Here is an 18,374-nt window from a genome sequence, read left to right as displayed (position 1 = left end):
TATTCTAGCATCTAAGCAGTTTGACAAAACTCTGGAACAAAGATCTGTTAGCCATTTTAAAAAGCATAAGTACCTTTAGGACACTGATGGGTGGCACAGAAGGGACTGCTGAAAATTCAGAACACATGCAGACCCGTGTCATCCAGTGTACACACACATTTATATCACATACATATAGAGATATACTGCAAGACACCTTAAAAAAGACCACAACTTAAAATGGAAAACATCTTTTATTTTTTTATTTTATACATTTGTTACACCACAAAAGTTCAGAAGGCCAAGTGCCTCTTTTCAGGGACAACACAGCAGTACTATACGATTAACTGACTTGCACAGGTTCAGACTTAAGGAATCAAATTCAGAACCACAGTACAGCCCACAGCCTTCACCCCCTGCACTAAACTCTTGGACTATTAGTAATCACCAAATTATTTGTATTTTTATATATTTCTGAGGAATTCTGTAACTGTTATACCCAAAACTGCCAAGGTCTACTTACTCTGAGACTACTTCAAGAGATAAACCCTTTCTTAAAATAACAAGTCGCACGTGAAGAGAGAGAGTTGGAGGGTGACTGCCCTTAAATCAATATCTGGCATAAATCAGAGCTCTACAGAAATTGGCATTTCAAGCTAAAGTCAAAAGAAATGAGGATATTCAAAGATTACTTTATAAGCTAAGAAGCACAAAAGACTATAAAAAAAATAGCAAAATGATTGAACTGATAGCCAAACTACTCCTACGTTTTTACCAGTAGGTTTCCCAATCTTCAGAAGGAAAATATTGATCTGTTCCATTTCTCCTCTACATCCCGCCCACTTTGTCTCAACACCCACTATAACCTCATATACATTTTTTTTTAAACTGTCCAAAAGGCTGCTAAAATCATCACCCCACAGACATGTTCTATGCCCCACTAACATGGGAGCAGTAGCCATGGAGTTCAATAAGGAAGTCTTGCGGTTGGAAAGCTGATAGGTGCGAATGGAAAGAGGTACCAATAGCCACTTTCATCATTATGAAGGAGTGTGTGCAAAATGCAATAATGAAGCCATCATCCCTCCTCGGCTGATTCAATACAAGGCCACCCTGACATATTCCTGAAAGTGTGTTTAGGTGCCTTGGACAGCTGAACTTACCACATAAAGAATTAATTTAGATATACCCCTTACCATTACTGGCCATAAAAGATCGTCCCCAGTCCTGTCACCTACCTCAGGAACCACTCCATCCATCCACAACCCCCTTTTTCCCATTTTTTACACATAGGGTTGGAGGTGTCGCTTTAACAGTGACCATCATCTACAGCCAAGATTTACAACACCGGGTGGCTAGCCCTGCCATGATAAACCTTCCACACTACACACATGGTCATTATAGTGTGTCCAATCCATGTACTGCATGTCTTTGGAATGTGGAAGGAAAGTGGAGCACCCGGAGGAAACCCACGCAAACACCAAGGCTATGCAGACTCTGCACAGAAGGCACATCAGTCGGGAATTCAACTGGGGAACCTCTTGCTATGAGGAGACAACACTATCTGCTGCATCACTGTGCTGTCCCTAGCTCTATATTAGGTAGGTCCAGAACTGGGTTGGGGTCTGTAAGGTAGAAGCTGGTAATGTATGACAAACGAACTAAACATTGTGTGCATATACTAAACCCTTGCCATTTAAGGCTAAATAGCTCATCTGATGTGTAGTTGCTTAAACACAAGCAGTCCTATGCAGATAGTGCTGAACTGTTATGGATATACCCCCACCTCAGTCTTCTGCCCACCCCCCTCTAAACATGCACTTTCCTGTGCTCCGTGTTCCCATGCCTGACACTCCTCTAGCAGACCAGAGTGCCAAGTCTGTCGCTAAGCAGTGCTATCCGTTGACCACTTTCAGATGTTTAAACAGTTACGGTTTAGCCACAAGTCAGAAGTGGTCAAAATGTCTGTAGTCAGATGAAAAAAATAATGCAGAATAATCTTAGTTAGCAACAATATACTAATAAACAAGTTAAATTACAAATGTAAATAATGTATAATGTCTTCAATCACAATTAAACAATGGAATTGAAAGTGTAGTCAGAAAATGTTAAAGCAGCTCTTAGGGGAATAAGCTGTACTGGAAGCATTCAGTTAAAACTTTAACCTCAATACTGCTATACATGAGTACATTTGCTATGGTTGCCTAGCATACTCAAATAACACTCTGTTTCAACACTGTATTCACATAAGGGAACTGTTTGCTAATGTTTTTACTTCTCTGCTTCCAAAGGAATGCTAAATCAAACAGCATTGCTGGCACTCGTCTAGTACACAGAAGTGCTTACAAGGCTGCAGAATTCCAGTATCATTCCATATGTGGAGATTATGGTCTTTGTTTTTGTTTGATTTTCTTCCAGACCACACATGGAACCCTCACCCGAGAAAATATGGCCCCTGTCTTTACCATACAGAATCTCTCTAGTTAACCAATTAGTGCAGTGTGCGAAATAACATGCATTTTCTCAGTGCTTGCAATACTTATGAACAGGGAAACCTTCCAACTTACTGCACCTACAGTCTGCGGGAACAAAGTGCCAGATTCAGATGGAAGACAAATTAACCCAAGTCATGAAAGCATTCAAGTATACAGCTTAAGTGTGCATCTGAAATAAGACTGTCTTGCCCCATAAAACAAGGTCATTACAGTATTTACAAATGTAAAAGAGCCAGTGCAGCAAAATGAAGTCACTTACTTGCAAGACCAGTACATATATGGACAAGCACAACCACAGAATTCAAAATGAATTATCTGCACAACTTTAGCTCACAGCACCAAAACATACCAAAGCTAAACAAAAAGTCCTGACACAATGAGCATAATACCTGTCCCATTATATTGTGAAAAATTATGGCTTCTGAAGCCCCGATGGTTCCCCTCTTCAGGAAAAAAAAACCTCTGTTTGAAGCAATCTCTGTGCAATTTGCCTCAAATTGGGTTGTAGTAGTCCTCAATTCACAGCATCAGTGGCATCATACAAGTGATCAAAAAAGGACACCAAATTTTACATATTACCTGAAAAAGATTAACAAAGACTTAAAAGTGCATTATGCTGTAAATTCTGTGATGAAACTCAAAACACAAACCCTCATGCAACTTAACACAAGAATGACAGCTGGATTTAACTGCGTAGATACTAAATTGACAAATGCTGACATGGCTCTGGCTATGTGTTAAAGAAAAGAAAATACATTAAAAATACAGATTAAATCTTGTGTTTTCTTCTTCTGAGCACTCATAATTAGCATTTGGTCAAAAATTCTGGCCTTGGGCCAATAATTCGAAATGTTACAATAATGCCAAAATGTTACTGTGTTTTACATGTTTCTTTACATGGATAAGGTCTATTAACAAGATTAGGTTAATATACTAGGGCTTTAGCCTCTGTACTCTACAGTGAAAAATGTTGAGACTGCCCGAATACGAAAGAGCTTCCATCCAGTACTTGCGAAGGAGGGGAAGTGACCAAAATTACTTGGCTCATACATCCACCACTGCAGGATAAGGAAAACAGCAGAAGTTCATATTATATACATATATATATATACATATATATATATATATATATATATATATATATATTTATATATTAAAAAGTGACTTAAGACTTAAAATTGAATTAGTACTGTACAGAAAGGTGTAGATGGACTTATGCCCTCCAGCAAATGATTAAGGTACACAAAGAATCAAGGCAGCAATCGGTAGCTGCATTGTCGTAAGTACTATTGGTTAGATTCCAGTTGGATATTTTTCATTCGTCTTGTTCATTACATTTTTGTTTGCTGGAATTTTGCTTAACTGCTGCAGCACTGGCTCTTGTTCTGCTGACTATTTTCTTGCAGGTCTACTCCTCTGGGTCTGCCTTGACTCCCAGCAGTATTCTGAGGTTCATTTTTCGGCAGCTTCTTTGCTGGGGGGAAAAAGGTTTTAAAACATTCTGAGATAAATTTAGCACATATGGAATTCCAAAAAGTCAGTCTCTCTCTCTCATCACACTAGTAAAGTAAATACTGATAAATTTTAATAAAATATACTTTACAGTACTTTAATCAATTTGAGCACAGTTACTAATAAGACAACTTAACTATATAATAAATGACATGTACCACACATCACAGCTTTTTTATTGTACAAGGTTTGCTTTTCGTAACAGATACAGATGAAATTCTCCACTTACCTCGGAACTGCATTCCTACAAATACTCAGAACACTTAATTTATTGTCCATTTATACAGGTTTTGTTACACCATTCAGACCCTGTTTAGCCAAGTAATCTTTTCAAGTCAGCAGTTTGGTATTTGCTTGGTGTTATGTAGTCAGATGATAAAAATCAGCTTATATGACATCTTTCAAGAATTAGTCGTTCTTATCTGCAGTCTTCCTTGCAGATGTGCTAGTCATAGAACAGTTATAGCCACAAAGTATGAATACCAAACATACATAGTAAATACTTAATCTTTCTACTTATTTACAACAAAGAAAATTTTAACCCTTTCACTACACTACATGCTAACAATACAGCAGCAGAAAATCTAAGATACTTACATTAACTTAGCACTGTATTAAGCAATAAGGCTATCAGTGGCACTATCTTTTCTTCTGCCCCTTCTTCATAGGCTCATACTAGGCTAACTGCTCTTTGTGGGCCATTTTAAGCCTAGCCAATTACTCCATGCAAGAATCAAACCATGCACCTTGTGTCTGTAATGTAAACATCGTAATCACTTAAACCATTATACCAACTTCTCACTACCTTTCTCACAGTCGTCATAAAAACCAAGAATTAGTGCTTAAAATACAGAAGCAGTCTGTCACAGGGAAGACCAAGATGCTTAAAGTACAGTTGCGTACACTTACCATAAATGTAGATGTTAGAGTGTATTCACTTGTTGTAGTCATCACATTTGGGTTATCCCTGCCAGGGTAGCCCTCAGTCGCTCAAATACCAGAGGGCTTAGCATTTCTGCGTCGGTTGCTGTCGCTTCAAGACTGACGTCAGGTCGTCAGTAGTATAAAGTAAGGCAGTTGACGCCATTACATCAGTTTTTTTTGCCCCAACTGTCAGAAGCCCACTAAGTGGGAGCCCGTATATGGTGGAAGAAAGTACAGTTGTATACACTTACCACAAATGTAGATGTTTGAGTGTATTCACTGTTGCAGTCATTACATTTGGGGTAATCTGCTGGCAGGTTGCCCTCAGTTAGCCTGAATAACAAAGTCTTGGGTCCTGCGTTGGTTGCTGTCTCTTCCTCCATGACGTCAGGGGTATAAAATATGCAGTCGCCATTTTAATCAGTTTTTCTTGCCCCAGATGTCAGGTCCCCAATGGGGAGCAAGAAAAAAAAAAAAATAAAAAAAAAAAAATATATTATGCATGTAATTTGGAACACAAAAAATATACCTCCAACTACAAGCAAACACACCAAAAAGGCTTTTGAGCATAGTAAAGGAAAGAAGAGGTATAATGAGAGAAATAGGGGGCTGATGGGTGGGTAAACCAGGACTGCAACAGGGAATACACTCAAACATCTACAGTTATGGTAAGTGTATACAACTGTACTATGTTCGTGTTTCACTGTTGCAGTCATTACATTTGGGTAGAATCCCAAAGCTATGGTTGGGAGGATGGAATTATACAACATTAATACCAGCTATAAGGCCCTGCAGGACAGTAGTGGCAAAGCCTGCTCTGGACTTAGAAAAGAGAGGTAAATGGTAATGTTTAGTGAACGTATGAACTGAGCTCCAAGTAGCAGCTTCTAGAATATGTCTCTGGTAGGAACCCCTCTGAGAAAAGCTGCAGAAGTAGATGCAGCCCTGGTGGAATGGGATCTGATCCCCCTGGGGACAGGTTTACTATGGTGCATGTAGCAGAAACAAATACAATGGCTTACTTATCCATTTGGAAATAGTCTGCTTTGAAATAGCCTTTCCCTCTGCCCCTGCAGCAAATGCCACCAGTAATTGCTCAGATTTTCTTAGAGATTTTGTCCTGTTTAAATAGAATCTTAGTTGTCTGTGTATATTCAATGAATGCAGAATCCGCACCCCCTTGTTCTGTGGATTTGGGAAAAAAGTTGGCAGATGAATGGTCTGATTAAGAGCCACACTGGATACCCCACCTTAGGCATAAAGGATGGATTGGTCCCTAGGGCCACCCTGTCCAGATAAAAGATAATGAAAGGCTCCACTGCCATGAGAGCCTGTAGTTCTGAAATCCTTCTAGCTGAAGTGACTGCTAAAAAAAAAGCGGTCTTCCAAGAGAGAAATTTTATGTCTGCAGTAGCAGCTGGTTTAAAAGGAGGTAGGGTGAGTTTTTCCAGCACAAAATTGAGTTCCAATGCAGGAGTTGGTGCTTTCCTGGGAGGTCTCAAATTTTTGGCCCCTCGGAGGTACTGCTTTAGCAGGGGATGAGAAAAGAGAGGAGGCTCTGTGTTGTAATGAGCCGAAATGGCAGAGACACGGATTTTTATAAAAGAAAGATAGGCCCTTGTGAAGCATCTCAGTTATTGCAGAATCTGAGGAATATTGGGCATTGCTGTGTTTATTCCTTGTGCTTGGTTCCAGGCACACAATCTTTTCCACTTATCAGCATACGATTTTCCAGTACTAGGCCTTCTAGCCTCTAAAATGACATCCATCACAGGTTTACTGAGAGATGTGACTGGTGAAATTAATTAGCCATGCTGCAAGCTTCAGAGCATGGAGCAGAGTGTGATGAATTTGATAGTTCTGCTGAGACAGTAGATAAGGTGTCTGAGGCAGGTACCATGGAGGAAGGTGTGACATTGCGTAGGTACCAGTGTTGGCGAGGCCAGTCTGGAGCAATCAATTATTTTCGTTTTTTCCTATTTGACTTTTAGTAAAACCATTGAGAGGAAAGGCATAGACTGATAGGTTTTTCCAGCTGAAGGATACAGCATCCACTTTCCAAGCTTTTTTGTGACGAGTTCTTGTGCAGAATTTGTCCAACTGATAGTTTTGGGGAAGAGGCAAAAATATCTATGTCTGGGCTCCCCCATCTTCATGTCAACATGCTGAAGATTTTTGGATCCAGTTTCCATTTGTGTGGGTGCACAAGATTTCTGCTTAGTTCGTCTCCCAGAGTATTTTGCTTTCCTGGCAGTAATTGAGCTTGTACATGTATTTGGTAAGTCAAGGCTGTGTTCCACAAAGCCATGGCTAGTCTGCAAATGGGGTAAGAGTGGGTACCCCGCTTGTTTATGTACCACAACTGTGGTGTTGTCCATCTTTATCAGTAGTTGTCCTGGATGACGAAAGTCCTTGAAGGCTTTCAGAGTATTCTGTACAGCTAGCATTTCTTGCTGCTTGATATGTAGGTGCATTTGATTTGGGCTCCATTCTCCCTGAATGCATCTCCCTGCCAGATGGGCCCCCAAGCATAAGCTGATGCATCTGTAGTCAATGTTTGGGTGGCAGGGGGTGGAATGAATCTTTGAAGTTTTGGTGACAGGCCTCTGCCCACCATAGGAACTCCCGTTGCAGGCAAGGAATGAATCATTGTTTCCAGGCTGTGACAATGCTGACTCCATAACCTTTTTAGGTACCACTGAAGTTTCCTCATATGCAGTCTTGCATATGGAATTAGTAGAATGCAGGAAGCCATGAACCCAAAGGCCTGCAGAATTTGTCTTGCAGATAAGCTGGGTTTTTGTGGCCACTTGTTTGAAGTATGTTATCAATTGAATTTGTCTGGCGTGAGGTAAGCCATCTGGGCAGTTGTATTCAAGCTTGTACCCAGGAATGTAATTATTTGAGAGAGTACCAGTTGTGATTTTTTGTTTATGGTGTACCCTAGGCATGTTAGAAGCCTTTTCACAAAGGCCAGATGCTGTAGAAGAGTGTCCTTGTTTTCTGCTTGAATTAGACAATTGTCCAGATAAGGATACATTTGAATGTTTCTTTGAAAAATGCAATTACTGGTGCCAGGCACTTTGTGAAGACCCTGGGCGCAGTAGATGAGCCAAAGGGCAGTGCAGAGAACTGGTAATGCAAAAACCCTGCTTTGAGACGGAGGCATCTTCTGCAAGATTCCCTGATTGGGATATGCAGATAAGCCTCTTTTAAGTCTAGAGTTACCAACCAGGCAGCCTTGCCCAGCATAGGCAGTAACTGTTGTAGAGTCAGCAACTTGAATTTTGGAATGTCCAGGAAAGTATTTAGAATGGATAAGTCCAGGAAAAGTCTTGAATAAAAACCTTGTCCTTTTTCCTTTTCTGGTACTGGTTGAATAGCCCCATATCCATGAGGGATAGAACTTGTTTCTGGGCCTCTGCCCACTGATTTGGAGGCAGATCTGGCCATCCGTTTGGAATTGGCAACATGTGGAAATGAAATCTGTATCCCTGGGATACTATATTTAAGACCCACTTGTCCTGGGTAATTAGATTTTATTTTTATTTTATTTTACATTTGTTGACCGGGCTAGTCCAGCTGGAGAAATTTCCATTTTCAGTAGAGGCCCGGGGAGAAAAGCTCCACAGAGTGAGATACATTCAGAGATAAATAATAAAAATATTAACATACAGAGAAATTGTCATACAAAAATGTAATAGCAGTATTCATTATAATGAAAATCTAAGAGTTAGTAATTGAGTTTGCAAGCAAACATTAAAAATAAAAGATAGCAAACTCTACTATATAAATAAAAACTACTACAAGAGTTAGTTACTAAAACACTCAATACAATTGAATTCTCAATTAACCAGTTGAAAAAGTACTGATAGATTAACATAGAAAGGAGTGAAGGTAAGGAGTATAAGGTGAGAAGAGAGTAAGGGAAAAAAGTGGGAAAAGTAAGAGGTGAGAATAAAGGAGCAAGTACTGCAGAAAAGCGGGTAGAGAAGTAAAGGGATGAGAAAAGAAAAAAGTAGGCAGAGTAGAGAGGAGAAGAGATGGTTTTATTTAGGTAGTAATAGTGATGGACTAATCAGGTTTATTACAGGAGCAAAGCCAGTGATTTTGGAAATGCACTTTAATGTTCTGTTTGAAAAGAGGCAATGAAGTTATCTTTGTTATGCTAGTGGGTAACAAATTCCATTTTGTCCCTATAGCATTGGTAAATAGAGAGTCACCAGCATTGTTGTTTGATTTTGTTGAACTTGTCAGAAGTTTACTGGAAGGGAGACAGTTAGATTTTTATAAGGGTTATGAGTTGTGAGAGTATGGGGTATTTTAGGTTGGTATAGTATTTTATGGGCAATGCAGAGTTGATGGATTAGAAGATAAAATTCTGGCCATCCTAGAAGTTTTAAGTTGAGGCAGTGATGAGTTTTATAGGGATTACCAGTAGCAAAGCGGGCAATGTTATTATAACAGGTTGCCAGTTTGTTAAGGCTGGTTTTTTGAGGTTGGTGAAGATAGGTGCAGCATATAAAAGAGTTGAAATAAGATGAGAGTGAGCAATCCGTGTTCTGGTAGATGGTGTAAGAAAAGGTCTGACTCGATATAAGGATCCTATCTTTCTGTTAACTAGTTTTATGGAGTTGTTAATGTGTAGGTCGAAGAGATTATTGTCAATTGTAATACCTAACAATTTAGTTGAAGTGTCGGGTAAGATAACAGTGGCTGTTTGAAGAGATGGAGAAATGTAGGAGGTTCTAGATGTGGGAGTAAAAGAAGAAGTTTGGTTTTGGCATTTAGTAAGAGGAAACGGCTAGAGAACCATGTTTCTACTGTACTGAATACTTTTGGGTGAGAGAGATTAGTTCTGGGGTAGATGGAGCTGAGCAGATGAGTGTGAATCATCTGCATATTGAATGCAAGTTGCTTGAGGGATTATTGTTTGAAGATCATTAATGAAGAGGAGAAAAGTGGGCCAAGGATAGAGCCCTGAGGAACTCCAATGGAAACAGGCAGGAGAGAAGAGATGTGGTTGTCCCAGAGAACAGCTTGTTTTCTGTTTGTGAGGTAAGATTTAAACCATTTAATGGCTGGGGCATCAAATGAGATGGATTGAGTATTCAGTAATAATGGGTGGTTTACCATATCGAAAGCTTTGGAGAGGTCAATGAAGAGGGCAGAAGAGAGTAGGTTGTTGTTTCGGTTCTGGTTAATAGTCTCTACAAAGAAAGTAGGGCAGTGGTAGTACTGTGATGTGGTCTAAAGCCATGTTGGCAGTTTGCTATTATGTTATGTTTTGAGAGATATTGTACAAGTTGATGGTGGATACATTTTTCCATAATTTTGGACAGAGGTGAGAGGAGAGCAATAGGCCTATAGTTGGAGTAGTCAGTTGAGTTTCCACCTTTGTGGAGTGGGATTATATGAGATATCTTCCAGACTTCAGGGATGATTCCTTCTCTAATTGTCCTGTTTATAAGAATAGATATAGGATATGCAACAACCTTAGCAGCCTTTTGAAGAAAAGGAAGGAGTTTATCAGCAGAGGGTGCATGGTTTTAGCTTGAGAAGAAGTCTGAGAATATATGATGTGGAGATAGGTTGTAGAGAAAAGTTAAAAGAGGAGTTGGTTAGTTTACTTAGAGGACAGAAGTTGTTGGCATTAAGTTGTTTAGCTAGTGCTTGGATAGTTTCTGTGAAGAATGAGTTAAGCATCTGCAGTCTGTTGTGGGGTATCTGGGTCTGCATTTAGTGGGGAAGGTGTTTTGGAAGTTCCTGGTGAGAGGAGTTTATTGATTGAGGACCAGAATAGTTTAGAATTGTTAATATGGGTTTGTTGTAGTTCAATATAGAATTTCTTTTATCGGCTAAAACTGCTTTTTAGTTAGATTTCTATGCTGTCTGAAGAGTAGGAGATCTGTATTATTTCTGTGGGATCTCCAACTAGCCCAGACTTTATTCCTAGCGAGAATAAGTTTTTGGTTTCATGGGAGAGCCAAGGGGCAGTATTGGATTTCATTCTAATAGTTCTGGTGCATGTGTGTCAAGAATGGATAAAAATATTTTGTTAAAATGTAGTACTGCATTTTCAAGAGGGAGTGTTTTAAGGGTTCCAGTTACATGCACGAGTTCAGCTTGAAATAGGTCAGGATTAAAATGTTTGATGTTTTCTAGTAATGTGGGGATTTGGACAGTCAGTTTTTTCTCTTGTTATAAAAGTTAAGGAGTGGTCACTAACATCGCCTGGCAAGGTTCCTACTTTTTTTAGTCTGTTTATAAGTATCCAGTCCAATATGCTTTCTCTTGGTATGTTTATTGAGCCTAGTAGTCAAGTTAATGGTTTGGGTGAAGCCGTGAAGGTTAATATGGGATGAAGGATTATCTGCATTAATGCTATTCCAGTCTATGTTCAGGTCTCCTAGAATGATGGTTTCCTGTGGATAGGTAGCTGATATGCAACTAAGATAATCTTCAAGTATTGGTATATTGTTACCAGGGGCAAGATGATATGTATGGATTTTTTGGAATTTAATTGGAGTTTGATAATGATGGATTCTATTTTGCTATGTTGAGATGATAGGGGTGGAAGGCTAGTGATATTAAGATGGTTTTTAAAAAGAATAGCAACACCACCACCGTCTTACTATGTTATAGCCTTGGGAATGATCTCAGAGTCTTTAGTGCTAGGTTTTAGCCAGGTCTCTGAGAGGCATAGAATATCAAATGAGTGTATGTGAAGGAGGGCATGTAGGTAAGGTACTTTGTTGTTTAAGCTTTGGGTATTAAGATGTCCGATTAAGAAGCTATTATTGGTTCTAGGCATATATACTGTGGGGGAAAAGAGTGAGGGGCCAGGGTTAGGGTGGATATCACCATCTTGAAGGGTAGGATTGCTACATTTGATAACCAGGTAGTGTCTTTGTAAGGTTAGAATTTTATTTTTGTTATAAGTAGTTAGGACATAGTTGAGATGTCTAAGTCTGTGGAATTTTGGTAGTTGGTAATAGATGAAGTAAAAGGATAAGACATAAGTGGAATGATAAATGCTGATGTGTGTTTATGTGGAAGGAGGGATAGAGCATCAAGTGATATCTTGTAAGAGGATAGCAGATAGACTGAGCATAGGGTGGAGAGTAGCAGGAATGATAGTAAATGCTGGCTAGGCAGGTAGGGAGCCATGGTAAGATGAGTCTTGAGAAGTTAGAGAGGGCTAATAGAGTGTGTGAGAGGCAGGATGTAAAAGGGGTATTCTACTGTAGAGTAGATATAAAGATATGATAGGAATAGGGGAAGAGTGGATAGTGAAGTGGTAAGGATTAAAGGGATAGTTAAGGAAAGATGATGAGGGAGGAATGGGAAAAATACAGTGGGAGTGTGTTGTAGAGGTGTGTGTGGATGGGAGGAAGTTTGAGCGGGAAGGAGAAGGATTGGACTATAAGTGTAGCAAAATGCAGGTAGGGAGCAAACAGTATATGGAAGAGCAAACAGTATATGGAAGGAAGAGAAAGACAGGAGACCAAAGTAGACCAGTGGAATAGGAATAGGTATGCAGGAGTAGGTAGAAAGCAAGCAGTAGGAGGTGGGGTGAGGTGGAGCTGAGAAGTCTGGCAGGGTATTGGAGCAGTGTCAGCACTATTTGCAGGAGATAGGCAGACTGTAAGATAGAATATTGAGCTTAAAGGAGATATGGAATTTAACAAATAACTTTAAAGGCTGATTCTAGGCATGAGAAATGATGATGGAGAAAGAGAATAGGAGAAGTCACAAGAAAAAAAGGAGAGGTACTGGCTGCTAGGAACTAATGAACTCTATAGGTTGACTTGACCAGAGGCTAATAAAACATCAGTGCAAAGCCCATAACGTTTTAGTTCCTTGATAGAGGAGTAAATAAGGGAGGCAGATAGTCTTTCAGTACTGTAGGCAAGGCAGGAATGACACCTGTAGTCAAAATTCAAAGGGATAGAGCTAAGAAATGTCTAGGGGAAAAAATAACAGTATTAGCATTTGTATTAGAGTAAAGGTATGTAGTGAAAACAAGTAACAAGGAAAATCAAAGGTAAAACAGCAGAATAAACCTGCAATCTAACACAGATCAATATGCTTGACTGTTACAAAAGGTCACATAGGCAGGTAATAAGTGTTATAAGACTTATGGGCAATATAATGTAAGCCTGGGTAGGTCAGGCATTAAGCACAATGTACTGCTTAAAGTAACTGTAGGGAGATTAGTAACGCTGACCACACAGCAAGGTCTAGTAAGGATCTTAAAATGAAGTGCTATTTTTCCCCCCAAAGGGGTGTGGCTGCACTTGTAAAAAAATATTTTACAGTTTGCATAGATTTAGCTTGGTCTTCCATCTTTTTTCAAAACTTCTTCTGCCTTATTACCAAATAGACTGTCCTGTTGTAAAGGAGCATCCAACAATTTTATTTTAACATGATCAGGCAGATTTTGCTCCTTGAGCCAAGCATGCCTTCTTATCACAGATCCAGTTATGGCAGCCCTGCAAGAGGCCTCCAAGGAATCAAAACCACATTGCAAAGAATGCTTTCCAACTTATTCAGCTGAATGCAATTTCCACCCAGTCAGAAATCATCATTTTCTGTTTCAGTAAGCCCATGACATGCTGCTGATATTTAAGCATATGAAATTGACAGTTTAAAGCCCTGATAGCCAGGGTTGCAAATGTGTAAACCTTCTTACCCCATCTATCCAGCGCTCTGGAGTCTCTATCAGAAGGGGTAGGATTTTTAGCAGTAGAAGCCTTAACACCCTTGGGACCCTGAGAAATTGTTTCAGGATCAGCAATAGGATTTTTAAAAAGAAACTGAGTCAGGAACCCTGTGATATCTGTCTGGCTTACTAGGAGCCAGAGGCAGGGAATCAGGAGCCATGCTGGATTCTAAGAAAACATCAACAATGTCTAAAACAGGAGGTACAGCCAAAGGCCTATGCTGAGGAAGAAGGAAAGCCCTAAGCCTCTTTTTGGATTCTGAAAAATCCTGACTCTCCCAATGAAAATGTTCTCTTAAGGTATGCAAAGTTTCTCCAAAAGAAAAATCCTCAGGAGGAGAAGTAGAAGGGATGGATTCTTCTGCATCAGAGTCCTCAAATTCCTGATCAGAAGAGGAATCAGAAGAAACGGAAACCTGAACTGAAGATTCATAATCACTGCCTTGCCTAGGCCTCTTAGCAGGAGGGGGATGGGAACTACTGATCAAGGTAATTAAATCCTAAACCATTTTGATCATTTGCTTTTTAGGCATAGGGGCTTGAACACATGGCCCATGTGTCAGTTTAAGCACAGAAGTTGGTTTTGGCCTTGTTTTTGATGATGGCGTCGGTTTAATACACATCTTTAGGCCTGAATACACCCTCAGAAGCCGGTGCCTGCTCAGTGGCTCCAGACCCATCTAAGGGAGAGACATCCGCGAGTTCAATACTTGGTATCTCTGGGCATACCAGACTCCGAATGGGTCTCTGTAGAGGCCTGCGAATCAAAAGTAGTGGGCATCAGAGGCTGCGAAAGCCCCTCACTGAGTACTGGTGACTGGCTTAGGAGAAGCTTCGTCGTCGGTTTTGGACCTAGACGGTCTGTCATTTTCTTTGCGTTTTTTGTGAATTCCGGTAGTCGGACTGCTAAACTGAAGACATTTCTGGGTAGTTAAAATCTTGAGCCAAAATATTTAGAAGCAAAAATATACAGACGCTTAATAGTGCATTGGTTAAATTTAGCACAAAACCGACAGCAAGGGGTACTTAGCTTTAGGTTGAAGACTTCGGTTCTGAAACTCGAAAACAAAAATTTCAGGAGTCGGCCGACTGGTACTTGCGAACTGCTTCTGCTTCGGACACCTCTCGGCAATGAACAAAATGGCATCGGCTGCATGTTTTATACTCCTGACGTCATGGAAGAGGAGACAGCAACCGACGCAGGACCCAAGACTTTGTTATTCAGGCCGACTGAGGGCAACCTGCCAGCAGCCAAGTGCAATAACTGCAACAGTGAAACACGAAGAGCATCTGTACTATACTCAGAGTCACTGCTGCAGTCAATTTACAGGAAGAATGACAAAGCTTTTCCAAAGTGAGTAGTTGGCTCAGTGCCTGGATTATGACTAACTGACCCTTCAGGATAACACGGGCAAAAATAGCCTTAAGCCTAGATATCACATCAAGCCTGTAGTGTTTAGAAAATGTATGAACAAGGAGTAGGTAGCTGCTTCTTGGATGTCCTATGGTACTAATGTAATTCAAGAAGGCCACAGTACTTGCAATGCGTCCTAAATGGAGTCTGAACCTTTTCCTGCAAGGGCTTGCCATGGGTTTTATAGTAAAAGTTAATGCAATGTACCACCCAACTTGATACTGTATTATTTCTTACAACCCAAGAACATCTAGGTATATGAGAATGTTTTGTCTGCTGTTGTGAGAGGAGGGAGTAGACAGACACTGAAATGTGAATGGCACGATTCAAGGACAAATGTTACTACTGAAGACTTGAAAAAAATTTCTGAAGATGGGGGTCCATAGCTCAAACACTTGATCCTTAAATGACCCTAGTCACAACTGGTTTTACAGGAGGTAATGCCAGACTCAAGGATACTGTTGCAGTCTCACAGTGGATTAAGTTCCATCTTGGGGGCACCTCTCCGGTATAGGATCCCATTTATGGATAGTTTTCTGGAAACAAGGAATAGGTTGAAATAGCTGACACTTGTGCTCTAACAGGAATAAACCATCCAGATTTATAAAAATTTGACAAGGACATGTGGGCTGTGAACACAGGTCTATGTTGGGTCCTGACCTCCCCCTTGGCACTAAAGGGATAACTTCTTCCATTTAGCTAGGGAATAGATTCATAGGATGATACTAAGCTATTGACCCGGAGGCTCTTATAAGCCTAGCTAAGAATTTTGCCCATGTTCTCTCAAAGTCATTCACTGCAACTTTATTTGCATTAAGATGGTGGGGATGTCTCATCCAAGCTGTCAGTCCACAGGGCGGGATATATAAATGATGTGGAAATGCTATACATATTAAAATGGTGGATCTTCTCCTCTAGTCAGTCCATTTCAACTTGTGGGAATTCACAGTCAGGTGGTAGATTACTTCAAAATGTTTAGAGCTCCTTCCCTTCCCCAATGATGGCAAATGGCTTCCCCTATGACTTATAGGTTCATAGGTAAGTACTAGGCTATTGGCCCTAGGGCCTATACAAGCCTAGCCAAAAAGGTACCCTGGCTTTCGCCACCCAAGAAAATTATTTTCTTGTGCCCCTGTCAAGCAGAACCACAGAAGTGATCCCTGGGGTGAATTTCCTATTACCCATCCAATCATCAAGATTTTTCTTGAAGAGTGCTAATGAGATCTGTTTGACATAGATAGGTAGTCTGTTCCAGAGTATGGGAAATCTCTGGGACAGGAATCTATCCCTCCAGCATGTTCCGTTTATTGTGGTGACAAGGTTTAGATCCCTAGAGCATGTAGCTCGGAGGGATTGGGATTTCTTTAAGTGGAGCATGTCCAACAGCTCTGGGTTTGACGTAGCTTTGTATGTTAGGCAGAGATCGCCTCTGAATAGGCGATATGCGACAGAGTAAAGCTGGAGTTTTTTTGCGACGGTCTGCGTAAGACATCTGTTTGAGGCCAGTAATCCTCATTGTGAGGTATTTTTGCGGCCTTTCCAGTTGTTGTTGATGTCTTGTGAGGTGCATCCCAAAAGGGGCGTTGTACTCTATAATGGGTCTAATGAGTGATGAGTAGAGCGGAACAATGACGGAGTTTGCCACCTGGGGCCTAAAAAGGAGCCAAGAGACAAAAGGAAGAGGTTATGGTATCAGAGGAAAAGGCTTCTGGACAGGTCTACAAGGTCTGTCCAGCAATATACATTACATAAGAATTTGGGGGTGTGAAACAGGTTGTCAAAATGAATGGATTATGGAAAACCAAGATCTAGCTACTAAGACCTGGGTGGAATCATGACAGGATCCCACTGAGAATAGCAGCCTCAGAAAAAAACTTTGACCTGGAGATCACATCCAATTTCCAGGATTTGAGAAAGGTCTGCAACATGGACCACATTGCTGCATCACAACTATCAAGTGAAGAGCTCCTGAAGAATGCTGTAGAAGTTGCAATGGATCTGTATGCAGTAGTGCAGCAGTTAACGTCGCCTCACAGCAAGAGGTTCTCCAGTTTGATTCTCAGCTGGGGTGCCTTTTGTGCGGAGTCTGCATGTCCTCCCTGTTCTTGCATGGGTTTCCTCTGAGTACTTTGTTTCCTCCCACATTCCAAAGACAAGTATTTGGAGTGTTTATCTCTGGCCTCCACTGGAAATGGGCTCTGTCCTAGTCAGACTTTCCTGGTAAACGAATGTTAACGTGTGTCTTGGGTTTAGATGTCAAGGTTATGTTCTTAAGATGCATATAAAAATTGTACAGTCACACAGCCATGTGGACAAAGTAACATTTGAGACCTTGAGGCCCACCTTAGAAAACAAATAGAAAATGTAAAGCTATGGTTCTTTTCTGACAGTATTAGCATGATGCGTGTAAAATGTAGCTGTATGAGAACATCCAGTGAGGGCAAAGTACAGCTGTAAAACTACTGTAACAGCAGATGCCCTACTGATCCTTGTTGCAGTATTCTCAGCTGTTAGGAATGTCTGTCAGAGCCTAGGGATTGAAGGCCTGACAAATCATGCAAAGGGGCCTCCAGGTGAGTAGGCCCCAAGCAATACACACACTCCCTGTGGGTGTCAGACAGGGGATCTTCTACCCACAGGAAGCACAGTTTTAAAACCTTGGGGGTTTTCAGAAATAGTAAGAAAAATATAAGGAGAAGGGAAGAAGTTTTTGTTTTGGAAAGGGAGAAAGGAGAGAGAAACCTGACTACACAAGAGTCAATCTAAGTTTAAACTAAAAAGTAAAGGTAAATTATAAGAGTAAAACTGAACAGGAGAAAAGAAGAATATAAGAGAAAGTCACTCACAAAACTATCTTCACCAGAGGAAGCTCAAGACCCAGGTGAACTCGCTGCTGAAGCAATGCATGGCAAATGACATCTGAGGTATGCTGGGGAGCACAGCATTGTGGGTATAGGGAGGAGCTCAAGTCAGGAAGGTCAAGCTGAAAAAGAAAGCGGCCAATCGGTTCCGAGGATTGGAACCAATGCACACAGGTTAATGAAATGAAGACATTAGATCAAATGTAGACAATGCAGTTCCTTACATACTCAACAAAATTACATCCCTTACAATCAGGAAGTAGTTCATATTTAGAAATTGAGTGAGTTAAGCCATATGCCATCACATAAAAGTCACAGAATTGAACTTCAGAATTTAAAAAAACTTCACAGTCCCAAAACATATGCAGCTAATTCCACAGTTCTTCATTCCTACAACTTCAGCATGGAGCTACAGGAAGAGGACCAAATGGAGAGATGGAATCAGCAAAAGAAAAGTAATGCTT

At 40.5% G+C, this 18,374-nt stretch overlaps 1 protein-coding gene across 1 annotated transcript in view; it reads right to left on the bottom strand.

Moving 5' to 3' along the window:
- Positions 1 to 214: 214 nt before the first annotated feature.
- The window catches only part of RAB5C (RAB5C, member RAS oncogene family), a gene marked incomplete in the record, with an annotated part of 696,743 nt that continues 678,583 nt past the window's right edge, over positions 215 to 18,374 (bottom strand). Inside the window, 1 exon segment of the mRNA XM_044054726.1 lies at positions 215 to 3,948. Coding sequence (XP_043910661.1) covers positions 3,833 to 3,948 — 116 coding nt within the window.

This window comes from Protopterus annectens, chromosome 13.part0 (assembly GCF_019279795.1).
Source record: "Protopterus annectens isolate FY-2018-M chromosome 13.part0, PAN1.0, whole genome shotgun sequence".
In the NCBI taxonomy this organism is placed as follows: domain Eukaryota; kingdom Metazoa; phylum Chordata; order Ceratodontiformes; family Protopteridae; genus Protopterus; species Protopterus annectens.
This window is presented reverse-complemented; position numbering and strand designations above follow the sequence as displayed.